Source organism: Lynx rufus, unplaced genomic scaffold (genome assembly GCF_022079265.1).
Source record: "Lynx rufus isolate CCGP_SWC_20201006 ecotype Redwood Valley unplaced genomic scaffold, mLynRuf1.p SCAF_6, whole genome shotgun sequence".
Lineage (NCBI taxonomy): Eukaryota > Metazoa > Chordata > Mammalia > Carnivora > Felidae > Lynx > Lynx rufus.
The window spans coordinates 47,179,983-47,207,364 of record NW_025814878.1 but is presented as its reverse complement, the minus strand read 5'-3'; the positions used below and the strand labels follow the sequence as shown (position 1 = coordinate 47,207,364).

The following is a 27,382-nucleotide window of genomic DNA, read 5'->3' as shown; positions in this document are numbered from 1 at the left end:
ATAAGACCATTGTAGAGTAGATAATATACTCTACATATCGGGATGTTAGAAATATATTTCTATATGCCTCTTAAGTTTAAATAATACTTCCACACTTCTAGATTCCATTTTACTTTTCCTTCAATATGCTTATATTACTTTATTCCAGGCCAATAAATATACATCTTCACTGTCATTTTTAATGGATGCACGGTATTAGATATTAGATGAACATATTATGCTTTATTTAACTAAAATGCTAATAATACATATTTAGGTATACATGTTTTTACTATAATAGTAACTAGGCTATGATGAACACAGTTATGTATCTATCTTTGATCAGTTTCTTTACCAAAAATTTATAAAATAGGATTGGCAGTTCAAAGGATATGCAAAGGACTTTAGGCTCTTACATATTTCTAATTGCCATCCCTAATGGTTATGCTCTTACAAGCATTATATGAAAATGTACTTCTCCACATCCTAGCCACACATCAATATTGGGTATTAACAGTGATCTTTCAACTCCAACAGTGAGATTGACAGATCTCTGGGGTTTTTTGGCATCTCTCTGGTTATCAGGGAGGTGATAACCATTTTCTCATGATTAATGGCTATGCTGTTGTATCTATTATTTTGGGAATTGTTTGTTTGCTACTTTTTTCCATTAGGGCTTCATCTGCACTTTGGTTTGTAAGAGCTCTTTATATTTTAAACTTATAATTCCTTTGTCTGACACATACTTTAATATAATGTTTGTGGTTTGTAAACAAACCATATGTGGTAATGATAAACCACAGAGTGGTAGAAAATATTCATAATGCTTATTATCTAAAAAGAACTTGCATATAGACAATTTAAGGAACTCCTACCAATAATATGTAAAAAAAATTTTTTTTCAAATGCCCAATAGGCTTGAGCAAACATTTCAAAAAGAGAATATTTGAATGGCCAATAAACAAAGAAAAAATGTCTAACCTCATTCATTTCAGGGAAATGCAAATTAAAGCCATAGGGAGATACACCTATTAGAATGGCTTAAATTAAAAAGACTGACCATAACGAAAGTTGGAAGGAATGTGGAATAACAGAATTCTCACACACTGCTGATCAAGTTGTAAATGGATAGAATTCATTTGGAAAAGTTTGGCGTTGTCTACACAAGTTGCATACTCAATGTCCCAGGAATCTTACTACTAGATATATCTCCAAAACATATAAAGATACCATGTGTGCACCATAAGACATGTATAAGAATGTTTATAGCAATATTATTCATAACACTCAAACTGTAATCAATCCAAATTTTATCAACACTCAAGTGGATAAATAACTTATAATATAATACAATCAATATAATGCAATAAAAAATACATAGATCGAGGCTATATGCAGTAACATGTATAAACAACACGCATAAATATCATAATCATAATGTTAAGTGAAAAAAGCCAGGCACAAAGAACATAAATTGTCTAAGTCTAGAAAGTTAAAAAAAAAACATGCAAACTAATCTATGGCATTGGATGTACACTTCCAAGGTAAAACCATAAGAGAAAAGAATAGGAGTGAATACCATCAAGTTCGGGGCAGAACTTACCTTTGTGGAAGGAATAAGAGGATCAACATTGGGAAGAGGCATGAGGGGGTTTTCAGGGTGCTGGCAACTCCATATTTGTCCTGGGTGGTGGTTATATGGGGTTTTTTTTGGTGATAATTCACTGAGCTTCACTTTTCTGTTTGTTTGTCATATGTTAGAGTTAAAAAGTTAAAGCAAATAGAAAATGTCACCTCTGAGTTCAAAGGAATAGCACTTGAAAGAAATCCAAACTCCTTCTTCTCAGGGCTGCAGTGTTCTGTCTGACTACATCTTCGGCCCTCATCATCTTCTGCCTTCCCCCTTGTGTTCTCTACTCCAGCACACTGGCCTTCGCAGAACTGCTGTCCATTCTAACCCCTCACCGAATCCTTGGGTTCTGCCTTCAAATTATACCCTCCATCTGCCTACACCTTACCACCTCTACTGCTATCACTCTGGTCTAAACTACACATAATTCCTCTTCACTTTACTGAGGGTGGAGAACAAGATCTCTGGGGAGAGAGGCCAAGGAATGGACAGGCCAGGGTGTCTGTCACCACAGAGGGTCATCTTGGCAGATGCTAAGGATGACGGCAGGAGTGACTGTATGGAGAGAGGGATGGTGAGCTAGGACTGTGACCCAGGAAACAGGAGATGAATGAAACCAAAACAGGTAATGGGTGGCACAGTCCACATGACATAGCAGTCAAATCTGGGGGCTTTGGGGAAGCAGGGAAAGGCTGTGGACTCGGAAACTGCAATAAGCAGCAAGGGGGAGGCTTTCCCCACACCAAACCCAGTGAAACAATTACCCAATTGACAGTGTGAAATTAAGAACACTAAATACAAATCTTGTGAATCCGAAAGTCCTACAAATTATAGTCAAGTATAGGTAGGTAGATAGCTAGCTAGCTGAATGACTACTTACCTTTCCTTTGTAATTTTCTGCAAGCAAATTGCTAAGTGTTGTTTTCCCTGAAGACTGAGGTCCAAATATGAATACTTTAAATGGTGGTGCCGGCATAGGCGGAAGAAGATAGGGACGTGGGCTCAATAAAAATTTTTTTAATGCTTCTTCTGATGAAAGACAGTACATTTTACCTAGAAAACTTAAAATATGCCATAATCATAAACAACTGAAAAGAGGTACGGACAAGTTTTAAATTTAAGTTGTGAAAATCTTACTTACCTCACGGAAAAGTCTGGTAGTCCTGGATAAATGTTACCTTCTTTTAAAGTCACAGGACATGTACGTCCCCATCTGCTTCTCTGCCATCTATACCTTGGTGCGATAAGTTTATAAGATGCAAGAGTACGGAACAGCTCATCCTGTTAATCACAAATACCACACTAAAAATGTGGGCATCGTTTTGCTAAAATTAACAGTATGAAGTATTTAATTTTTTAGTTGGTAGTGCTTTGCTATTTAAGAAAGAATTTATTAAGAAAATTTTGGCTTTTTTCTTAATTGCAAACATTCTGTACTTGTCCAAAATGTAATAAGACAAATAGTTGTCATTTCTATTATGACCCTGGTTTAAATTTTATCGAGCATTTTGAGCTATAAAGTAGAAAGACTATAATGTAATAGAATGTTTTTTATGATCTTCTTGTATTACCTGATTTGAAAAAATTCTTACTGAAAAGGTTTGAAAATGCACCAGATTCTTAGTTTAACTAAGTTTTTAAATTGTAACATGTTATATACAGGTTGCTTTTTTTTTTTTGCATTTATTTAGCTCTTTTGTTTTTAAAATAAAAAGTCCCCCTCAGTATTCCCCTGTTGGTGCCCTCCAGAGAAGTTAGGTCCACTTCTCCACAGACTGCAGATAGCTGAGGGGTTCACTGTCCTCATGCTACCTTAGCAGGGGACGAAAGAGCCGGGGAGAGCATGGTGAGCAACTGCTGGGGGGAAAAGGATCCAGGTACGCTCTCTCCAACCTTCAGATGTAGATCTCACACGTATCTGCTGGCTCCAGAGTTGACTGTGGAGGACAGGTGAGAATGGGGTCTCATCTGGACCTCTGTAGCATCAGAGAGTAAAGAGGCATGCACACTGCGGAGGATGCTGCATGAATGTTGGAAACTGAAGTTTGAAAGAAGTAGCTAACTGTTAAGGAGACTGTCGTTGCTTAGAGGAGTTGCATGAGACCAATAACCTAATCAGTGGGCCACATTAGGCTACCACCCTTCTCGATGGAGTCTACAGACAACGAACCAGGGACTGAAACGTATCTAGTTAAGCCAGGAGGCGGTCACTCTTTCCTTATCATCTCTACTTCCTGTCCAAACTTGGGAAAAGTATTTGAAAAGCAGACGCTGAGCATTCTCTCCAGGAAAGGGTGTTTGAATGGCAGACCACGCTCCTCTCTCAACCACTGTCACATCCATAATACAACAGTGTCAGGAACACAGTAGTTATTTGAAAAAAGGGTTCAATGATTTGAAGGAATAAATGAGTGTTTATAGAGCTGAGGGCTTTTATGATGTCTCTGCTTTCTTTGGTGTTGCAAGATTTTTAAAATGAACTTGAGTTTCTTTCTCATTATTCTTGTGGTTGTTCTGATTTTATTGTCTTTGTTTCAAGACTTTTGTGTCTATTTTATTTATTTATTTTAAAAAATATTTTAACATTAATTCATTTTTGAGAGACAGAGAGAGACAGAGTGTGAGTGGGGGAGGGGCAGAGAGAGAGGGAGACACAGAATCCGAAGCAGGCTCCAGGCTCTGAGCTGTCAGCACAGAACCCAATGCAGGTCTCAAACCCAGGAACTGTGAGATCATGCGACCTGAGCTGAAGTCGGACACTTAACCGACTGAACCACCCAGAACCCCCATCAAGAGTTTTGTTGTGTTTAGTGTTTACTAGAATTTGTGTTAATTATTACAGCTTCTTCCTAAAAATCAAACCCATTCTTGTGAAAGGTATCCTGAAATTCTTTTTATACCTTGAAAGAATACATTAAATTAAGGCCACAACATATAGTGAAAAGATAGACTTTCAAACAGTTAAAAATAACTTACATTGTCCATTATGTCATTAATTTCTTCTTCTGCACTCTGAAGTTTAGTTAAAACAGCTGCTCTTTTTAGGTTCAGATATTTAAGTCGGTCCATAACTGTCTAAATTTGTTAAAGAGCAAATATTTAAATACATTGGCATTTGAACATCTCAAATACTCTGTAACAGTGATGAGCTTATGAGTAGAATACTTCCTTGCCTCCACCTTCTGATGGTTTGCTGGCAATGTTTGGTGTTCCTCTAATCTCTGCCTTTGATGTCACATAGCTATCTTCTGCCTGTGTGTCGAGTCTCTTCTCTTACAAGGATACCAGCATATTGGGTTATGACCCACTCTAACTCAGTATGAACTCATCTGGACTTGATTACATCTGAAAAGATCCTGTTTCCAAATAAGGTTACATTCACAGGTATTGGAAGTTAGGACCTCAACATATCTTTTGGGGGTACACAATTCAATCCATAACAGTTTGCCCTCTGGTCCCCAAATATTCATGTCCTTAGAGATCTAGTTCTGTGGGAACTCTTGAGGATGAGGGAATACAGCCATGTCAAGATGGAAGCAGATCTTAGAGTTCGCTGCCATGATCCAAGAGATGCCTGGGACCACCAGAAGCTGGAAAAGGCAATGCTGGATCATCCCCTAGAGGCTTTGGAGGGAGCAAGGCCTGGCCAACACCTTGATTTTTTTTATTTCTAACCTCTAGAACTATAAGAAAATAAAATTTTTGTCACTTTAAGCCACCTAATTTGCTACAGCAGAATTAGAAACTAACAGGGACATTATGCAGAAGAACATGAAACGTAGACTCTGAGATGAGAGATGGTGGACTGACAAAGTCCTGATGGTCAATGGTAATCTGTGGTGGATTGTGTTATTTGTTCATAATTTACCCTTCTCTCCCTTCCCTTTTTAATTCCCTAGTTCACCGTGGGTAGAATATACTTCCCTATCCCACTGATATTGAGCTTCTCTGTGTAACTTGTTTTGGCCAATGGAATAGGCAGGAAGACCAGGGTGCCAATGACAATTGAAGCCTTAACAGGCTTAGAAAGTTTCAACCAAGGCCTATTGGAGCTTCTGCCCTCTACCTTGAGAAAAGTGTCCTGGTTTGTAAAATCCAAATTCTGGATATGTTTTGAAGGAAAAGCCTGCTTGGGTGTGGGATGTGAAAAAAAAGAGAAGAGCAGATTGAAGAGTGGATTAGATGCTTACTGAGAGGGGAAACCTGTGACAGGAGTGTATCTGGGGCAGGTGGTGGTGATGGTGGATCTGGGGATTTTTGTTAAATCTGAGATAACTACTAGACAGCCAATTGGATATACTGAGTAGCAGCTGATTATATAGGCATGGAATTCAGGGGAAAGGTCTGGGATAGTAACAGCACTTAGTAGGGCAGACAGAAGAGTGCAGAAGGAGCGAGCTCAGGGATCCTCCAACTCTACAGATGAGAGAGTGTAGAATGTTCAGTGAGGTAGAATGGACTATACAGTGTGGAGTATATTCTTTATTTTAAAAAAAGCTTCATTGAGATACATTTCACATAAGTATAATTTATCCATTTAAAGTATAGCATGGCTAAAATTAAATGGTTTTTAGTATATTTAAATTTGCACACTCATCACCAATTTCCTAGAACATTTTAATCACCCCAAAAAGAAACCCTTTATCCATTAGTAATCACTTCACATTCATCCCGAGATCTCCCATTGTGGCAACCCTCACCCCAAGCAACTGCTGATCTATTTTCTATTTTGATCGATCAGCTTATTTTGGATATTTTATATAAAAGGAATCATACGGGACCTTTTGTAACTTTTATTTTACTGAGTAGGTGTTCAAGATTCATCCATGTGGTAGCATGTATCAAAACTCCATTCTGTTTTATTGCCAAATAATATTCCAGTGTATAGGTACACCACATTTTATTTGTCCATTCATCAATATGTGGACATTTGGCTTGTTTCAACATTTTGGCTATTGTGATTACTGCTGCTATGAACCTTCATGGACAAGTTTTTGTTTGAACACCTGTTTTCAACTATTTTGGCTATAGATACCAAGGGGTTGATTGCTGAGTCATGTGGTAATTCCATGGTTAGCTTATTGAGGAACTACCAAACTATTTTCCAAAGTGGCCACACCATTTTACAATCCCACCAGCAATATATGAAGGTTCTAACTTTTCTACATCGTCACCAACACTTACTACTGTTGTTTTTTTTTTGTTTTGTTTTGTTTTGTTTTTTAATTTTTTTTTTCAACGTTTTTATTTATTTTTGGGACAGAGAGAGACAGAGCATGAATGGGGTAGGGGCAGAGAGAGAGGGAGACACAGAATTGGAAACAGGCTCCAGGCTCCGAGCCATCAGCCCAGAGCCCGACGCGGGGCTCGAACTCACGGACCGCGAGATCGTGACCTGGCTGAAGTCGGACGCTTAACCGACTGCGCCACCCAGGCGCCCCTGTTGTTTTTTTTTTAAATGTTAGTCATTTTAGTGATGTGAAGTGGTATCTCATTATGGTTTTGGTTTGCATTTCCCTAATGGCTCCTGTTAAGCATCTTATCATGTGCTTATTGGCAGTTATTTGAGACACTTTTTGTCACACAGAGATTAAAAAAAATTTTTTTTAACATTTATTTATTTTTGAGACAGAGAGAGACACAGCATGAGCAGGGGAGGGTCAGAGAGAGAGGGAGACACAGAATCCGAAACAGGCTCCAGGCTCTGAGCTGTCAGCCCAGAGCCCGATGCGGGGCTCGAACTCACAGACCGCGAGATCATGACCTGAACGGAAGTCGGACGCCCAACTAACTGAGCCACCCAGGCACCCCGTCACACAGAGATTTTAAATTCAAATGTACTTTTGATTTAAATATGGATAGATGAACAGATATAACATCAAATTTTTAAGTGTCAAAAGGAATTTTTCAAACAGACTAAAATGTAAATATATTTTTGATATTTATGAAGATAAGTACAATCCAGTCAGTAACTTTTTGATTTTCCAAACTGTGGGATATTCTCACTAAACATTGCACTTACCATGAAGAGCTCCTCTGGGGGCTTATTTCCATCGAGCTCAATGAGATACTGGGAATTGTGTTCAGCCATTACTTCCTGCAAAAAATAGAAAAGATCCCTTATAAGCCAGATCCTTGGCAAAACTGAATACAAGATCAGAATCTTAGTATACTATGAATAAATCTTTAAAGCTAAATTGTTTGCTTTATGCATGATATAATGTGTATTATTTTAAGTGCTCTTTTGCAAAAGCCTAAAACAATCTTCTTACCATGAATTTTATTTTCTTTCTGTTTTTTTTTTCCAGTTTTTCTTTCCACCAAAGTTTTAGAGTCCTTCCAAATAGAAAATGTTTGGGGGCGTCTATCTCTCTGCATATATACATAAAATAATTTCTGCCAAACTGATAATTGTAAATGACATTGGTTTGTTCTACTTTTTATTCCCCTGGCTATGGGTGAGGTCAGTATTCAGATATCCATCTCTGAACACTGTCTAACCATAACATCTGGGCATTTTTCTATTAGATTGTTTCTTTTCTCTAACATTCATGGGAAGTCTTTAACCCATATCGATTACAAATATTTTACCTTTATTGAAAAAAAAATTTTTTTAATGTTTATTTATTATTGAGAGACAGAGAGAGACACAGCACGAACATGGGAGGGGCAGAGAGAGAGGGAGGCACAGAATCCGAAGCAGGCTCCAGGCTCTGAGCTGTTAGCACAAAGCCTGACGCAGGGCTTGAACTCACTGCGAGATCATGACCTGAGCCGAAGTAGGATGCTCAACCTACTGAGCCACTCAGGCGCCCCTCAAATATTTTACCTTTAAAGGTAAAAAAGATTCATCTCTTAACTTTGCTTATGGAATCTTCTATAAAATAAAATATTTTTATAATAAAATATATGTTTTCATTGTTTCTGGATCTCTTGCTTAAATTAGATTTTCTCTATCTCAAGATTATATTAATGTTCTTCTCAATTTTCTTCCATTATTTTTTGTTTTTAATATTAAAATCTAAAATCTGCCAGATTTGATGTTTGTACATTGGCAATGATGAACTCTATTTGAGCCCTGCATTTCTAGGAAGTAGGGATGATTGAGAGGTAGGACCCATCTCTATCCTTTCTCAAGGACTCAGATAAGATCTGTCTTCATCCTTCTCCATCATTTCCTAAGACTCGAGGATATCCCCTTTGCTTACCTGCCTCCATCCATAAAACCCCAAGTCTCCCTTTCTTTTCCTTGATGAGAAGGTTCTCATTAATGAATGTTCTCCTTATTGCAATAATCTGAACAAATCATCTCCTTAATTAATCGTGCAGGCATTTTGTTTTTCACAATATTATGTGAGGTTGGGTTCTAAGCCCTTCTTTTCCTTTCAGACAGCACATTATGCCAATATTATTTATTTAAACATAAATAGCCATGTTCTGAACAAGGAAGTACATAATGCTTTTCTGGATTTCAGATTCTTTTCTTAAGCAGGATTATTAAGAGTGGACTTACTAAGCCAAAGTATAAGACTAAAGATACATGCACCACATCAGACCAGGAGTCAGGTTGGGATTCAAAGACAGGCAAGAATGAGGACTTGGCCTTGGTGAAGCAAGATATAAACCAGAAAATGATGCTCCCACTTGCTTTCCTCATGTCTTTTGGAGGAGCACTGAATTTTGGTGATCTTGGCCTCCAAAGTGAATTGACACCTGAGCCAGGTCCAAGGAGACTAGAATTGCAGGCTCCTACCTTTTATGGCTTTCCCCACCTTCCTCTACACACACCAGGACACCGGAATTACCATAAAAGGCAATTATTTTACTATTCAGCAAGTGTCATGTCGGCTTAAAGTCTAGTTTTGGCTTCCAGGATGGAAGACCTGGTCCTTATCCTTAAAAAGACTATCTGAAGCCCATGAATGTAGTTTTCTAATTTTCTGAATCTGATTTTAATTATGCTTTATTTCACACCCAATGCCAGCCACTTAAGGAGTTTGCAGGATATTTCTGTTGAAGGAAGAAAGAACATGATAGACATGCAAATTACTCTTAAGAAGCAAAATTTAAAGGCCAGGGATAGAAAAGGAGGTAGGGAGGAATAAGTCATACATAAGAAAACGATTAAATTTGGCTCCTCTTTTGGGGTGGACAATGAAAATGAAAACGACCCACTCATTTGCCTTTAAACACATATAAACTTCATAAAAAAGCATGAAATAGATTCTTTTAGTTTCTCTATCAGATGGGAAGAGGCAATGTGAGTCCTCTTTTTTTATTTGTCTTTGTACCCTGTTGCTCAGCATGGTGTGTGGCCAAATACCCAAATCTGATAAATGTTTGTTGAATATCTCCAACACAAATTTGGCAGAGTCTATCCTGGACTTTAGACCATAATCAAATATGCTTTTCACAAATTGTAACTTTAGTAATCATATTTTTAAAATGCTAATTATTTTAATTAAAACTGTCTTATTCTAATATGTAATGGCCTTAATCATGTTTATATGTAATCAGCTTTGAATGAGATAACCATAGAAACCAATCTGGGGATAATTTTTTAGATTGCAATTTAAATAAACGAACAGTTTCTTTTAAAATGTACAGCTGTTTTGATAAATCCATAAATTATAGATTGAAAATGTCTTTATAAAATAGTCTCTTAACATGGGTTTTCCAACTTCTGACCATAAATAAATTCCTGTAGTGACTTTTGAAAAATGTGGTTCATATATCACTTTTCAACAATACTGCTGCTTATTAAGAGTAAAATAATATTGTCTTGTGAAACAGCCTTTGGAATGCAAGCTTAATTCTAATAGCATTCTATCAAACTAAGTGGTGGAGAATCAGATAGATAATACAGGGGGATGAAAAAATGTGAAAGCTATTTCTTCAGTGATAGAACACAAATATCAATATTCCCATTTTCGGGATACTAGGAAGATGGCGGCGTAGGAGGACGCTGGGCTCACCGCGCGTCCTGCTGATCACTTAGATTCCACCTACACCTGCCTAAATAACCCAGAAAACCGCCAGAGGATTAGCAGAACAGAGTCACCGGACCCAAGTGCAGACGAGAGGCCCACGGAAGAGGGTAGGAAGGGCGGCGAGGCGGTGCGCGCTCCACGGACTGGCGGGAGGGAGCCGGGGCGGAGGGGCGGCTCGCCGGCCAAGCAGAGCCCCCGAGTCCGGCTTGCAAAAGTGGAGGGGCCTGACGGACTGTGTTCCGACAGCAAGCGCGACTTAGCGTCTGGGAGGTCATAAGTTAACAGCTCTGCTCAGAAAGCGGGAAGGCTGGAGGACAAAGGGAGGGTGAGCTGCGGAGCCCCCGGACGACAGAGCTCAGTTTGGCGGGGAACAAAGGCGCTCTCCAGCGCCATCTCCCCCGCCCATCCCCCAGCCAAAATCCCAAAGGGAACCGGCTCCGGCCAGGGAAATTGCTCGCTCCGCGCGAACACCCAACTCTGTGCTTCTGCGGAGCCAAACCTCCGGCAGCGATCTGACTCCCTCCGGCTGCACAGGGCCCCTCCTGAAGTGGATCACCTAAGGAGAAGCGAGCTAAGCCTGCCCCCCCTGCCGCCGTGCACCTTGCCTTCCCACCCCAGCTAATACGCCAGATCCCCAGCATCACAAGCCTGGCAGTGTGCAAGTAGCCCAGACGGGCCACGCCACCCCACAGTGAATCCCGCCCCTAGGAGAGGGGAAGAGAAGGCACACACCAGTCTGACTGTGGCCCCAGCGGTGGGCTGGGGGCAGACATCAGGTCGGACTGCGGCCCCGCCCACCAACTCCAGTTATACACCACAGCACAGGGGAAGTGCCCTGCAGGCCCTCACCACACCAGGGACTATCCAAAATGACCAAGCGGAAGAATTCCCCCCAGAAGAATCTCCAGGAAATAACAACAGCTAATGAGCTGATCAAAAAGGATTTAAATAATATAACAGAAAGTGAATTTAGAATAATAGTCATAAAATTAATCGCTGGGCTGGAAAACAGCATACAGGACAGCAGAGAATCTCTTGCTACAGACATCAGGGGACTAATGAACAGGCACGAGGAGCTGAAAAACGCTTTAAAGGAAATGGAAAACAAAATGCAAACCACCACAGCTCGGATGGAAGAGGCAGAGGAGAGAATAGGTGAATTAGAAGATAAAGTTATGGAAAAAGAGGAAGCTGAGAAAAAGAGAGATAAAAAAATCCAGGAGTATGAGGGGAAAATTAGAGAACTAAGTGATACACTAAAAAGAAATAATTTACGCATAATTGGTATCCCAGAGGAGGAAGAGAGAGGGAAAGGTGCTGAAGGGGTACTTGAAGAAATCATAGCTGAGAACTTCCCTGAACTGGGGAAGGAAAAAGGCATTGAAATCCAAGAGGCACAGAGAACTCCCTTCAGACGTAACTTGAATCGATCTTCTGCACGACATATCATAGTGAAACTGGCAAAATACAAGGATAAAGAGAAAATTCTGAAAGCAGCAAGGGGTAAACGTGCCCTCACATATAAAGGGAGACCTATAAGACTCGTGACTGATCTCTCTTTTGAAACTTGGCAGGCCAGAAAGAATTGGCACGAGATTTTCAGGGTGCTAGACAGCAAAAATATGCAGCCAAGAATCCTTTATCCAGCAAGTCTGTCATTTAGAATAGAAGGAGAGATAAAGGTCTTCCCAAACAAACAAAAACTGAAGGAATTTGTCACCACTAAACCAGCCCTACAAGAGATCCTAAGGGGGACCCTGTGAGACAAAGTACCAGAGACATCACTACAAGCATAAAACATACAGACATCACAATGACTCTAAACCCGTATCTTTCTATAATAACACTGAATGTAAATGGATTAAATGCGCCAACCAAAAGACATAGGGTATCAGAATGGATAAAAAAACAAGACCCATCTATTTGCTGTCTACAAGAGACTCATTTTAGACCTGAGGACACCTTTAGATTGAGAGTGAGGGGATGGAGAACTATTTATCATGCTACTGGAAGCCAGAAGAAAGCTGGAGTAGCCATACTTATATCAGACAAACTAGACTTTAAATTAAAGGCTGTAACAAGAGATGAAGAAGGACATTATATAATAGTTACAGGGTCTATCCATCAGGAAGAGCTAACAATTATAAATGTCTATGCGCCGAATACCGGAGCCCCCAAATATATAAAACAATTACTCATAAACATAAGCAACCTTATTGATAAGAATGTGGTAATTGCTGGGGACTTTAACACCCCACTTACAGAAATGGATAGATCATCTAGACACACGGTCAATAAAGAAACAAGGGCCCTGAATGAGACACTGGATCAGATGGACTTGACAGATATATTTAGAACTCTGCATCCCAAAGCAACAGAATATACTTTCTTCTCGAGTGCACATGGAACATTCTCCAAGATAGATCATATACTGGGTCACAAATCAGCCCTTCATAAGTTTACAAGAATTGAAATTATACCATGCATACTTTCAGACCACAATGCTATGAAGCTTGAAGTCAACCACAGGAAAAAGTCTGGAAAACCTCCAAAAGCATGGAGGTTAAAGAACACCCTACTCACGAATGAGTGGGTCAACCAGGCAATTAGAGAAGAAATCAAAAAATATATGGAAACAAACGAAAATGAAAATACAACAATCCAAACGCTTTGGGACGCAGCGAAGGCAGTCCTGAGAGGAAAATACATCGCAATCCAGGCCTATCTCAAGAAACAAGAAAAATCCCAAATACAAAATCTAACAGCACACCTAAAGGAAATAGAAGCAGAACAGCAAAGGCAGCCTAAACCCAGCAGAAGAAGAGAAATAATAAAGATCAGAGCAGAAATAAACAATATAGAATCTAAAAAAACTGTAGAGCAGATCAACGAAACCAAGAGTTGGTTTTTTGAAAAAATAAACAAAATTGACAAACCTCTAGCCAGGCTTCTCAAAAAGAAAAGGGAGATGACCCAAATAGATAAAATCATGAATGAAAATGGAATTATTACAACCAATCCCTCAGAGATACAAACAATTATCAGGGAATACTATGAAAAATTATATGCCAACAAATTGGACAACCTGGAAGAAATGGACAAATTCCTGAACACCCACACTCTTCCAAAACTCAATCAGGAGGAAATAGAAAGCTTGAACAGACCCATAACCAGCGAAGAAATTGAATCGGTTATCAAAAATCTCCCAACAAATAAGAGTCCAGGACCAGATGGCTTCCCAGGGGAGTTCTACCAGACGTTTAAAGCAGAGATAATACCTATCCTTCTCAAGCTATTCCAAGAAATAGAAAGGGAAGGAAAACTTCCAGACTCATTCTATGAAGCCAGTATTACTTTGATTCCTAAACCAGACAGAGACCCAGTAAAAAAAGAGAACTACAGGCCAATATCCCTGATGAATATGGATGCCAAAATTCTCAATAAGATACTAGCAAATCGAATTCAACAGCATATAAAAAGAATTATTCACCATGATCAAGTGGGATTCATTCCTGGGATGCAGGGCTGGTTCAACATTCGCAAATCAATCAACGTGATACATCACATTAACAAAAAAAAAGAGAAGAACCATATGATCCTGTCAATCGATGCAGAAAAGGCCTTTGATAAAATCCAGCACCCTTTCTTAATAAAAACCCTTGAGAAAGTCGGGATAGAAGGAACATACTTAAAGATCATAAAAGCCATTTATGAAAAGCCCACAGCTAACATCATCCTCAACGGGGAAAAACTGAGAGCTTTTTCCCTGAGATCAGGAACACGACAGGGATGCCCACTCTCACCGTTGTTATTTAACATAGTGCTGGAAGTTCTAGCATCAGCAATCAGACAACAAAAGGAAATCAAAGGCATCAAAATTGGCAAAGATGAAGTCAAGCTTTCGCTTTTTGCAGATGACATGATATTATACATGGAAAATCCGATAGACTCCACCAAAAGTCTGCTAGAACTGATACATGAATTCAGCAAAGTTGCAGGATACAAAATCAATGTACAGAAATCAGTTGCATTCTTATACACTAACAATGAAGCAACAGAAAGACAAATAAAGAAACTGATCCCATTCACAATTGCACCAAAAAGCATAAAATACCTAGGAATAAATCTAACCAAAGATGTAAAGGATCTGTATGCTGAAAACTATAGAAAGCTTATGAAGGTAATTGAAGAAGATTTAAAGAAATGGAAAGACATTCCCTGCTCATGGATTGGAAAAATAAATATTGTCAAAATGTCAATACTACCCAAAGCTATCTACACATTCAATGCAATCCCAATCAAAATTGCACCAGCATTCTTCTCGAAACTAGAACAAGCAATCCTAAAATTCGTATGGAACCACAAAAGGCCCCGAATAGCCAAAGGAATTTTGAAGAAGAAGACCAAAGCAGGAGGCATCACAATCCCAGACTTCAGCCTCTACTACAAAGCTGTCATCATCAAGACAGCATGGTATTGGCACAAAAACAGACACACAGACCAATGGAATAGAATAGAAACCCCAGAACTAGACCCACAAACATATGGCCAACTCATCTTTGACAAAGCAGGAAAGAACATCCAATGGAAAAAAGACAGCCTCTTTAACAAATGGTGCTGGGAGAACTGGACAGCAACATGCAGGAGGTTGAAACTAGACCACTTTCTCACACCATTTACAAAAATAAACTCAAAATGGATAAAGGACCTAAATGTGAGACAGGAAACCATCAGAACCTTAGAGGAGAAAGCAGGAAAAGACCTCTCTGACCTCAGCCGTAGCAATCTCTTACTCGACACATCCCCAAAGGCAAGGGAATTAAAAGCAAAAGTGAATTACTGGGACTTTATGAAGATAAAAAGCTTCTGCACAGCAAAGGAAACAACCAACAAAACTAAAAGACAACCAACGGAATGGGAAAAGATATTTGCAAATGACATATCGGACAAAGGGCTAGTATCTAAAATCTATAAAGAGCTCACCAAACTCCACACCCGAAAAACAAATAACCCAGTGAAGAAATGGGCAGAAAACATGAATAGACACTTCTCTAAAGAAGACATCCAGATGGCCAACAGGCACATGAAAAGATGTTCAGCGTCGCTCCTTATCAGGGAAATACAAATCAAAACCACACTCAGGTATCACCTCACGCCAGTCAGAGTGGCCAAAATGAACAAATCAGGAGACTATAGATGCTGGAGAGGTTGTGGAGAAACGGGAACCCTCTTGCACTGTTGGTGGGAATGCAAATTGGTGCAGCCGCTCTGGAAAACAGTGTGGAGGTTCCTCAGAAAATTAAAAATAGACCTACCCTATGACCCAGCAATAGCACTGCTAGGAATCTACCCAAGGGATACAGGAGTACTGATGCATAGGGGCACTTGTACCCCAATGTTCATAGCAGCACTCTCAACAATAGCCAAATTATGGAAAGAGCCTAAATGTCCATCAACTGATGAATGGATAAAGAAATTGTGGTTTATATACACAATGGAATACTACGTGGCAATGAGAAAAAATGAAATATGGCCTTTTGTAGCAACGTGGATGGAACTGGAGAGTGTGATGCTAAGTGAAATAAGCCATACAGAGAAAGACAGATACCATATGGTTTCACTCTTATGTGGATCCTGAGAAACTCAACAGGAACCCATGGGGGAGGGGAAGGGAGAAAAAAAAAAGACGTTAGAGTGGGAGAGAGCCAAAGCATAAGAGACTGTTAAAAACTGAGAACAAACTGAGGGTTGATGGGGGGTGGGAGGGAGGGGCGGGTGGGTGATGGGTATTGAGGAGGGCACCTTTTGGGATGAGCACTGGGTGTTGTATGGAAACCAATTTGTCAATAAACTTCATAAAAAAAAAAAAAATATTCCCATTTTCATCAATATATCTTGTTCTTACTTCTAAAGAATGAAGAATTAGTTCCTTGTAAAGTTTAACAACGTTCTCAATATTTTCCAAATAATCCTCAGGTCTCTGGACTACGTGTTGAAGAATTTCAGCCACCATCTGCATTTCTGCAATAAATGCCTAAATGAAAAAGATGAGATTTTTAACATCTTTATGTTAATGATTACTTAATCCACAAGCCGTGTCATCCCTCCCTCCTTACACTTACAAGCCATTTTGGGGTGAGAGAAGCAGGTAGAAGGGAGACTGAGGATTTTTATTTAAGAGACACTAAATACCGTAAGGGGTCTTTATCAGATGGAATAAAACTTTAACTTGGATACTTATTTATTTATTTATTTATTTGCTCCTCAAGAAGTAGGGAAGAGTAAGGGAAGAATATCTGATTTTTAGAGAGAATGAAGAAATCAGATTTACTGAGCTTCCAGTTCGTTCATTCATTCATTCATTCATTCATTCATCAATTCACTCATTGATGAGTGCCAGGCACTGTTCTAGGAGCTTGAGATAAGACAGTGAACAAAATCAGCTAAGAGCCTGGGGCTCACAGAGCACACATTCCAGCTGGGGAAGACAGAGCACAAACAAGTAGACAAGTAAATACAAAATGTGTTGGGTGGTGATAAGGACTAGGGGAAAAAATGCAGGGTGGAGGAGACGGAGAGTGATGGGTAAAAGTGCTATTTTATATCAGGTGGTCATGAAAGGGTTCTCTGAAGAAGTGACATTTGAAGGCAGAGGGAATCATACACATAAAAGTTCTCAGCCCAAGGCCTCATTGGTGTTAAAGATCATATTCATCCTATTATTTATAATTCGTTATCTAACTTCTAATTCTAGTTTTTACAAATGCACATACATCTGCATTTTATACTATTTGAATCATGTTAGAAGCCACTTTATAACCTTTTTGTAATGTCTTACATACTGTTTTAATGGTCGAATAATAGATTAATATCCCTAAATACATGATTATTTGATCATTATTCTATAGTTGAACAAGAATATTTCAAATTTTTCATAAGTATAAATAACATTTCACCAAATAGTTTTGTAGATAAATCTTTATATTGTTAATATTCTTCCTTAGAAGAGTTCCTAAAAGTAGAATTACTGGACCAAAGATTACACATTTCAAAATGGCTTAATATACACTGACTTTTTCAAAAGATGCTATTTTTCTTTTCTCTCTAGCAGAAAAGTGTCCAGTTAGGACACAGCTTATTAGGCACCTACTGTATGCCAAGCACTGTTACAAGCACAGGGGATATAGTCCTTGCTGCATAGAGCTTACATTGGGCGGACACATAATAAGCAAGTAAACAAAGAACATAATTTCAGAAAGTGGTAAGTGCTGTAAGGAAGATAAAGCAGAGGAAAGGGGTAGGCCTGTGCTGTCCAGCACAATAGCTGCTAGCCATACAGACCTACTGAGCACGTGAAATGTGGCAAATGTGAATTGGAATGCACCAAATTTCAAAAACTTAGCATGAAAAAGAGATGTCTCTCTCAGAATCTTTATGTTGATTATATTTACATAATATTTTGGATATATTAGATTAAATAAAATATATCATTGAAATTATTTTCACCTGTATCTTTTTGCTTTTTAAAAAAAGTGTCTACTAACACATTTAAAGTTACATATGGTGGGACTACATTTCTATCACAGTGCTGGGTTATATAGTCGCTTGCTGGATGGCTCTGAGGATGCTATCCATGGAGTGGGACCTGGGCAAGGAGAAGGTGCAGGCACACAAAGGTCTGGAAGAGAGTGTGGTAGGCAGAGGGAAGAGGAAACAGTAAGTGCAAAGGCTGGAGGTGAGGTTGAGTCCAGAATAGGTGACGACTACTGGAAGGCCAATGCAATAGCTGGAATACAATGAACACGCAGGAAGAGACAGCCAGGGAGGGATAAGATCAGGGGGGCCAGGTCCATGGCCTTGTAAGCCATGCGAGGGTGTTTGAATTTTCCTCTACAGGTAATAGAAAATCACTAAGGGTCATATTTTTATTTTTATTTTTTTATGTTTATTTTTGAGAGAGAAACTGAGTGTGAGTGGAAGAGGAGCAGAGAGAGAGGGAGACACAGAATCCAAAGCAGGCTCCAGGCTCTGAGCTGTCAGCACAGAGCCTGACGTGGGGCTCCAACTCACAAACTGCGAGATCATGACCTGAGCTGAAGTTGGATGCCCAACTGACTGAGCCACCCAGGCTCCCCAAGGGTCATATTTTTAAAACAAGGCTCTGGCTTTTGCAAAGAATGGAATGGATGCGGAAGGTCAAGGAAAGTGGAAGCAAAGAGAACATATACAAAGCTATTACAGCAGTTAAGGCACATTGTTTATATTTATGTATATATAAGGGTGAACGCTTTCATGCCGATATTGGCCATCAACCCAAGGGGGGCAGCATGTTTGCATGTTTGACTTCTGAACATGGCTGTGCTTCTAGGCAGACATCGTCGCAAACCAGGCCCCTGGGACTGAGTTCAGTCTGAGGACGTTAATTTGATTATATCCCACAGCATTGGCCTACATTGTGTTTTTGAAATTTTGGATTAATTGCCAACTACTTTTATTTTTAAATGCTGATTTTGGATTCTCTGGAGAAACCACACCACCTGGTAAGAATAGGTTGGCATTCCCACATGACAATAGTTGTCTGGGCTGGAGCTGAGAGGCAACTGTCCTCTGAAGAAGGGCATGAACCCTCTAGCTGTCCAGTGGAACTTCCTGCAATAATGGAAATGTTGTGTATCTGTGCTGTCCAATTTGGAAGACACAGCCATATTTGGTCATGAATTGGAAGACACAGCCATATTTGGTCATGAGCACTTGAAATATGGCTAGTGTTACTGAGAAACGAAATTTTAAATTTTGTATCATTTTAATTAATTTGAAGCTAAATAGCCACATAGGACTAGTGGCTACTATATTGAATAGTGTAGTCCTAGCCTACCCCAGTCCTCACTCTTCCTGATTATGTTCCTGACCGACATCACAAACTGACATAACTGCGACCCCTGTAACTAAGTGGGCTGTGACTCCCCTATCTCACTATCTTTGATTTAAGATGGTGTGCTTTATTCATATTAAAATGATCCACTTTTATTCCCATTTGCTATGAGGTTTTCTTTTTTAAAAACAAAATATAGAATAGATGCTGGCTATGGCCTAGTGCCTTATTTGCACAGGGAAGATTCTTTCAGCTTTTGAAATGGTTTTAAAAATTGAGATATGGGGCGCCTGGGTGGCTCAGTCGGTTGAGCGTCCGACTTCGGCTCAGGTCATGATCTTGCAGTTTGTAAGTTCAAGCCCCACATTGGGCCCTGTGCGGACGGCTCAGAGCCTGTTTAAGAGTCTGTGTCTCCCTCTCTCTCTCTCTCTACCCCTCCCCCACTTGTGCTGTTTTTCTCTCTCAAAAATAAAGATTAAATTAAAAAAATAAAAATTGAGGTATAATTGACATAGAATATTAGATTCACTTCAGGTGTACAACATAATAATTCAATATTTGTATATATTGAGAAGTGACCACCGTAATAAGTCTGGTTAACATTCATCACCTTACACAGTTACAACTTTTTTTCTTGTGATGAGAACATTTAAGATCTACGACTAAAGAACAATGTCAAAGATTCATTTAACCCATTAGTGAGGAAACCAACAGGATGACAAAGCTGAGGTATATATTATCACTGAAATAAGACTGCAAAATTGCATACGAATGTACGCTTAATATCTTATGAGTCAATAAAATTGTAACCTTTGAGGGTTATCTTTTTTACTGGACAAATGATTTGCAATGTATCCATCTATAAGTTAATATCTGACTTTGCCCCAGTAGAAATACTATTTATTTATAATACATTTATAACAAATTGTAAATTGTAGCAATTACAAAAATATATGAAGGTCTTTAAAAATTATAAATTAATTTATAGCAGAGATCACACGTATATTTCAGTACAGCAGGGATCGGCAAACTGTGGCCCACATGCCCCGGTGGACCAAATCCAGCCCATCACCTGTTAACAGATTTCTTCACATCAAATTTTCCCTCATTAAGTCATGGTAGAAAATTCTTTTGAGGCCCCATTGCATTATGCTGACTTTAGGATTATTATAATAACATGTATACGTGAATTGGGCTTTTGATTTTTGTTTCACGTGCTCTTTGCTAGACATTGGAATTGGGATTATGTTAATTTCATAAACTGGATTATGCCTGGGCTACTTGCTCCCCATATTACCCTTTATTTTTTATTGCTCTGACTTTTCATTCTAGCTTGCATAGTGCTTGACACACAGTAGGTGACAAATCAGTCTCTGCTGCTATGACATGAAGCTGATTAGCTGTCAGGATGTGGAAGGACTTCCATATTCACAAGAAGGTTGAACTTGATGGCCTCTAGATTATGATCTAATAGTTCTTAAAAACATGAAATATTTTTCCTATTTCCTCCAGACTTAACGAAAATTTAAAGGAAATGTAATTTTCTCTATCCTTGCTATTGTTTAATTAATTGTAGCAAATTTAAAAGTGTAGTATATGGTATTGGGATGTTACCTCTTCTTCTTCTTGCTCTTCTTCCTCTTCCCCTTCCTCTTCTCCTTTTCCTTCTTTTTGGGCTTCTTTCCTCTTTTTCCTGCGATTTTCAATGACTTCAGGATCCCACTGATCTCTTCTGTATATGTACCCTGTACTACTGTGCTGCCTTTGCCCAGAAATTCTTTGGCATAAATCGTAGTCGGGGCACTAAGGAACAACATTAGTAATTTTAACAAGCATCTTCAGTGATTCTGATGCTGACAGTGCATGCACCACACTTTAAGAAACAAAGGAAGCAGGAAACTTTAGAACTTTCCTTGTTCATTTTCTGATTTCTTTAGGCCATCTCTATGTGGAGATGGGATGGGTATTTATTGAGGCCAGACTTCTACAGGCTTCCTAATTTTTCACAAGAAAGGTTTCAATCCACTCAGATCATCTTTATAATGTGTATTTGCCCTTCCTTACTCAGCAACCCAGAATAACCATACTGTGGGCCCTTGACAGAGACGACTGCCTTCAGCTGTCTCCTATTTTCACTTGCAGAAACTGACTACCATAAGGGTGAGTCTGAAGGACATGCCTCAGAGCAGTGGTCTTCAAACTTCAGTGGGCATCAGACTCATGTAGAGGGCTTTGCAACACAGATAGCTGAATGCCACTCCCTAGAGTTCTTGATTCATTTTGGGGTGGTTTCTGAGAATATGTTTTTCTAACAAACTTCTGAGGGCTGCTGGTGCAGTTGGCTCTGGGACTGTACTCTGTGAACCACTGCTATAGTAGATCACTGGCCCTTTGCCATCTTTTTTTTTTTTTTTTTTTTGTAATACAGACCCCTTGAGAATACGAGGAAAGCCATTGGCTTTTGCTTCAGAAAAGCAGACATACACAATAAAGTAATTTCATATAATTATAATTTATGTATTATTAATATAATTAAATGTTATTATTTCATAGATGCTTAAGGATTCATAGATCCCAGGCTAAGAATTTCTGCTCTAGAAATTCCAAGATTTATGCCCAAATAAGGACAAACCATCAGAGAAATGTGTGTTGTACTGAGCTCTGTCTCACATTAGGCCTCTGATGACATTCTAGTCATAGAAAACTTCCTTGGATACCCACTATCACACTTAAAACATAAAAACGGTGAAGGGCTTCCTTCTCTATGTTAACAATCTTTTATATTGAGACCCATGTAAGATATTTCTCTTATTTAAAATTTTAATTCTAATTCCTCTCATTTTGTTTCTTCCTGAGGAATGGCTTGTCTTTTCATTGACAATGTGAATTTTATATAAATGGTCACATTTCCTCTTTCTACTTTGGCTTATCAAACTCAGAAGTTATGCCCCAAATTTAGTAAACATTTGGAGGGTAATGGTCTGTATATCTGTACACTCTTGTTCTATACAATCTATGTTTTCCAGGGCTTAGACTTTATATTTGGTTTTAGTTGTCTGAGATCTTTTCTTCTCTCCCTTAGACACACGTTCACATGTGTGACACTCTCAAGGTCCATGCAGGAATTCTGATCGGTCTCCAACCACGACCTGTGGCAGGCTGCAGATTATACCACGCTCAGCACTGCAATACCTCTTCTCTCTCACAGCTAACCCTAACACACTCCCAGGTCCCAACATCTGAGCTGAGAATCATCCCATTTATCTTGAGCTGTCAAAACTTTTGGGGAACCAGGCAGTTATGAATATAAAAGCTTATAATCAATTTTTATATAAACAAACAGACTTGGCCTCACTGAAGTCTTATCATTCTCACATAAAGCAGTTACTATTTTTGTAAAGAAGAAATCGAGTCTCTTAAATGTGATTTGCCAAATTCTGTTGATAGAGAGATTGGGGATAGGACTCAGCCTGACTCTTAATCAAGGCTGAATGATGTTCTTTAACATTCATATGACCAAATCATTTGCTCCTTCTTTCATTGTATTTAATTGTCAAACTTATCAGGTGTCTACTAGGTACACTATCTTGTGCTAGTTGATGTTTATATGAGTAAGACATAGTTCTTGCCTTCGAGTAAGGCAGAGTCCGGAAGAAAACAGACAATTACAATATAATAAGATATTATGATAAGGAGAGCAACGTGAATGGTCATCAGAGAAGTATTTAACTTTCCTGTAGTAAAGTATAGGGGACATGGAGGAAGAGAGAGGGAGAGGAGGTGGAGGGAGAGAGAGAAGGAGAAAGTGAGAGTGAAAGAGAAAGAATGAGAGAGAATGAGTTAGTTAATATGTGTGTTGGTGTGGAAGAGGTGGTCATCAGGGAAACAGATGATGCCTGAACTGACTTTCAAAAGATGACTATGATTAAGCCTATTGAAAAGGCCGGGAGGGGGGGCGCCTGGGTGGCGCAGTCGGTTAAGCGTCCGACTTCAGCCAGGTCACGATCTCGCGGTCTGTGAGTTCGAGCCCCGCGTCAGGCTCTGGGCTGATGGCTCAGAGCCTGGAGCCTGTTTCCGATTCTGTGTCTCCCTCTTTCTCTGCCCCTCCCCCGTTCATGCTCTGTCTCTCTCTGTCCCAAAAATAAATAAACGTTGAAAAAAAAAATTAAAAAAAAAAAAAAAGAAAGAAAAGGCCGGGAGGGATTTCCTTTGGATGCAGCTGCAGGTGTAAAAGCACAGAGGCATGAGAAGGAATAACTCAGTCCATATGATTGATACATAAATTGCTATTTCCTTGGGGCGCCTGGGTGGCTGGGTAGAGTAAGCATCTACAGCTCAGGTCACGATATCATGGTTCTGAGATCTAGCCTCACATTGGGCTCTGCACTGACAGCTCAGAGCCTGCTTAGTTCTCCTGTCCCCCTTTATCTATGCCCTTCCCTTGCCCGTTCTCTCTCTCTTTCCTCAAAAATAAACATTTAAGACATTGGACACTTAAACAGTTATTTCCTTAACTACTTAGTATTTTTGAAGATACTCCTTGAATTCCACCACTGTTAAAAAGAATGGTTCGCTATGGTAGAAAAACAACTTACCTTAATATTGATTATTATATCAGGTTTCAAATTTAAGTTTTTAATTAATTCTATTTGCTGCAAAGTAGTTATGGCATCCTGTGAAAGTGATGGTAGTTCAGTGACAATATAACCTGTTGAATAAAACATAATTTTTAAAGTTTTATAATGCCACCAATATATGAGAGCATGGATTTGTTATTACTTTGTAAATCTCATTTGCTTATTGATGAATATTAATGTAGATCTTAAAATCATCTGTCAAATATTTTTAATTAATAGTTAAGTTTATTGCCACATGAAGTATAACTATGAATAATGTTTTTCTGATAATAAATAAAATCACTGAGCTGGGAGGAAACATCTTAAAAAATTCCAAATCAATTTCTTTTAAGCACATGAGGGGCCTAGGGAAGGAAATTCCATGCTAGTAATTCTTTGAACAGTTAGGAAAGCCCTGTGATGATGGTAAGGGTATACTATAGGGGTTGTGTAGTATATTCTTTTCTTTCTAAAGCTAGCATCTTATAATAGAATATATATGTACATAATATTTATATAAGTTATGGGGAGTAATAAAACACCAATGAACCTCCTCATACAGTTTAAAAACCAGAACATTATCAACATGATTTTTGCTTAGCACACTTACTGGCTTGCATTCCTACCCAGAAACCTAAATCTTCTCATGGAAATTCACCCTGTTTGCCATCATCACATTAATTTCCTTAATATATTTCTTTAATTATGTCACTCTCATGCTTGAGAAAATTTTCTCTTGTTAATAAAGTCTCAATTTTCTCAGAATTAAAGGACTTAGGTCAATTTTTCTCCTGTTTTAATAGGACTTTTTTTTTCTTGAAAGAACGGACAAAAATTATGGTTATTCAGCTTTGGATATTTGGCAGACATTTTATAAAAAGTGAATGGAGTGAGCTGGTCATTTCAACTGACAGTATTTGTTGCCAATTATAAAATTCAAGCAAAAACTCAAATTTTAGAAAACATGTATCTATTGCCATAAGCTTTACAACTTCCTGATTTTTAAAACTTTTCTTGATGATGGGGGTGTCTGGGTGGCTCAGCTGGTTAAGCACCTGACTTTGGCCAGGTCATGATCTCATGGTTCATGGGTTCAGGCCCTGCATCAGGCTCTGTGCTGACAGCTCAGAGACTGGAGCCTGCTTCAGATTTTGTGTCTCCCTCTCTCTCTGCCCCTCGCCTGCTCATGCTCTGTCTCTCTCTCTCAAAAAATGAATAAACATCAAAAAAATTTTTTCTTAAACTTTTCTTGATGAACTTGGTGGTGAAATTAACAAAAGTGATATTCTGGTATTGTATAATGAAAAGTGTTGACATTTGGAAGATCTGCACAACTCAGTGAACTAATATTTTCCTAATAATTACTGCATAGTACACCTCCAAATCATGCATGCATTCCAAGTTCAAGGTAGACCAATGGATTTTATTTATTTATTTATTTATTTTAAATAGTTATTTATTTTTGAGAGAGAGGGAGAGAGAGAAGGGGAGAGAGAGAACAAGCGGGGGACGGGCAGAGAGGGGAACAGAGGATCTGACGCAGGCTCTGTGCTGACAGCAGAGAAACCCATGCAGGGCTCAAACTCAGGAAGCCTGAGATCATGACCTAAGCCGAACTCAGATGCTTAACTTACTGAGCCACTCAGGTGCCCTTAGACCAACAGATTTTAATGTAACAGAGTTAGAAAAGGTGCTTGATATGGTTTCAGATTCTATAATGTAAATAACCTTAAGAAACTTACCCTTGGTGAGTTTTGATGTAGGATCAATTATTCTAAAGGCTATTAAAATATACTTTCCTTTTCTAACTACGTATCTGTGAAACTGGGTTTTCCTCATACATTTCAACAGAAACAATGAATTGCAACAGATTAAGCAGAAGGAGACAGGAGAATCCAGCCAGCTAGGTCTTCTCTTAAGTCAGACATTAAAGAGATTTGCAAAAATATAAAACAATACCACTCTTCTCACTAAGTTTTTTGTTTTGAAGATTACAATTATTTTTTAAATAAAATATGCTATTAATGCAAACATGTGATGTTTTGTTATGATTTTTAAACAAATATTTTAAACATTTCTTAGTTTTAATTTCTAATATGATAAATATTGACGTATATAACCCAAGTAAGCAAAAGCTCTTTTGGGGCCTCAACAAATCTTATAAGTATGAAGGAGTCTTAAAACTAAAAAGTTTGAGAACTGCTATGCAATGTCTAGAATAGTATGACTAAAGAAACAGTTATTAAGCATCTGTTGATAGATGAATGAATGTGTCTAATAAGCCAACCTCAAAATCCTCACTTGAGAACATGCTTATTACATACTCTTTTTTTCAATTTTACAAAAGCAGACCGAAAACTATCATGGCAATCCAAAATCTCATGAAATACTTAGGCATTTCTCCTAAGATTTTTCAAACACTATGTATTGGATGCTACCCAGAGAAGCAGTCCTAAGTAGTCTGACTTCAAAAGGCAGAAAGGGAGATTTATTATCTTTAGTTTTGGATATATGAGCTATAATTATGACTCCCTCCAGTCTTGATACAAGATACTTGGCTTATTCGTTTGCTTTTGCTGTTGTCTTTAAAAGACTGAAATATGGTCGTATTCTAAGGCATCCATTGTTTTTATTATTTTTTTATTCTCAAGTTAGTTAACATACAGTGTAGTCTTGGTTTCAGGAGTAGAACCCAGTGATTTATCCCTTACATATAACACCCAGTGCTCATCCTAACATGTGCCCTCCTTAATGCCCATTACCCATTTACCCCATTCCCATCAACCCTCAGTTTGTTCTCTGTATTTAAGACTCTCTTACGGTTTGCTAAGGCATCCATTCTATTCAAGGTTCCTTAAATGAACCCAACACACTCCTGCAAAAATTTAGCCACTACATGCATTGGCACTGTCTCGGGAACTGGGCCAGACCTTTCTCCACTTGCCTCCTCCTGCTGTTCTTGCTTTTTGTTCCCCTGGCTTCCCCCTTCCCTAGTTTGGTTTGGATTCTATTGCTAAATTATCCTCCACTTGATTAACAACCTTATTGGAACTTGTCAAGGTATTGAGATGTGATGGCTGGCATTAAGCCATCACATTTTGAGGGTGAGTACTGTGGTGAAGGGGACTGCATGGCCTAGCCCTAGGTTGAATTCAACTCTTGTCCAGATCATCTCTCCTGATCACATATCGCCAGAGAACATCAGTCTCCAGAGTTCATGCCTTCCTCTTCTAAACAACAGGGGGATTACACAATACTTTTGTCCCTCTCATTTCCTCTGCGGGCAATGCTGCCC

General features: G+C 38.9%; 1 protein-coding gene across 1 annotated transcript in view; it reads right to left on the bottom strand.

Annotated features, from left to right (window-relative positions):
• The window catches only part of AK9 (adenylate kinase 9), a 135,873-nt gene that overhangs the window by 90,086 nt on the left and 18,405 nt on the right, over positions 1-27,382 (bottom strand). The window contains exons 6-12 of the mRNA XM_047102688.1: positions 24,067-24,179; positions 21,086-21,274; positions 16,505-16,633; positions 7,632-7,706; positions 4,586-4,684; positions 2,751-2,890; positions 2,490-2,670 (exon numbers count right to left, since the gene is read on the bottom strand). Coding sequence (XP_046958644.1) covers positions 2,490-2,670; positions 2,751-2,890; positions 4,586-4,684; positions 7,632-7,706; positions 16,505-16,633; positions 21,086-21,274; positions 24,067-24,179 — 926 coding nt within the window. The remainder of the gene's footprint in view (positions 1-2,489; positions 2,671-2,750; positions 2,891-4,585; positions 4,685-7,631; positions 7,707-16,504; positions 16,634-21,085; positions 21,275-24,066; positions 24,180-27,382) is intronic.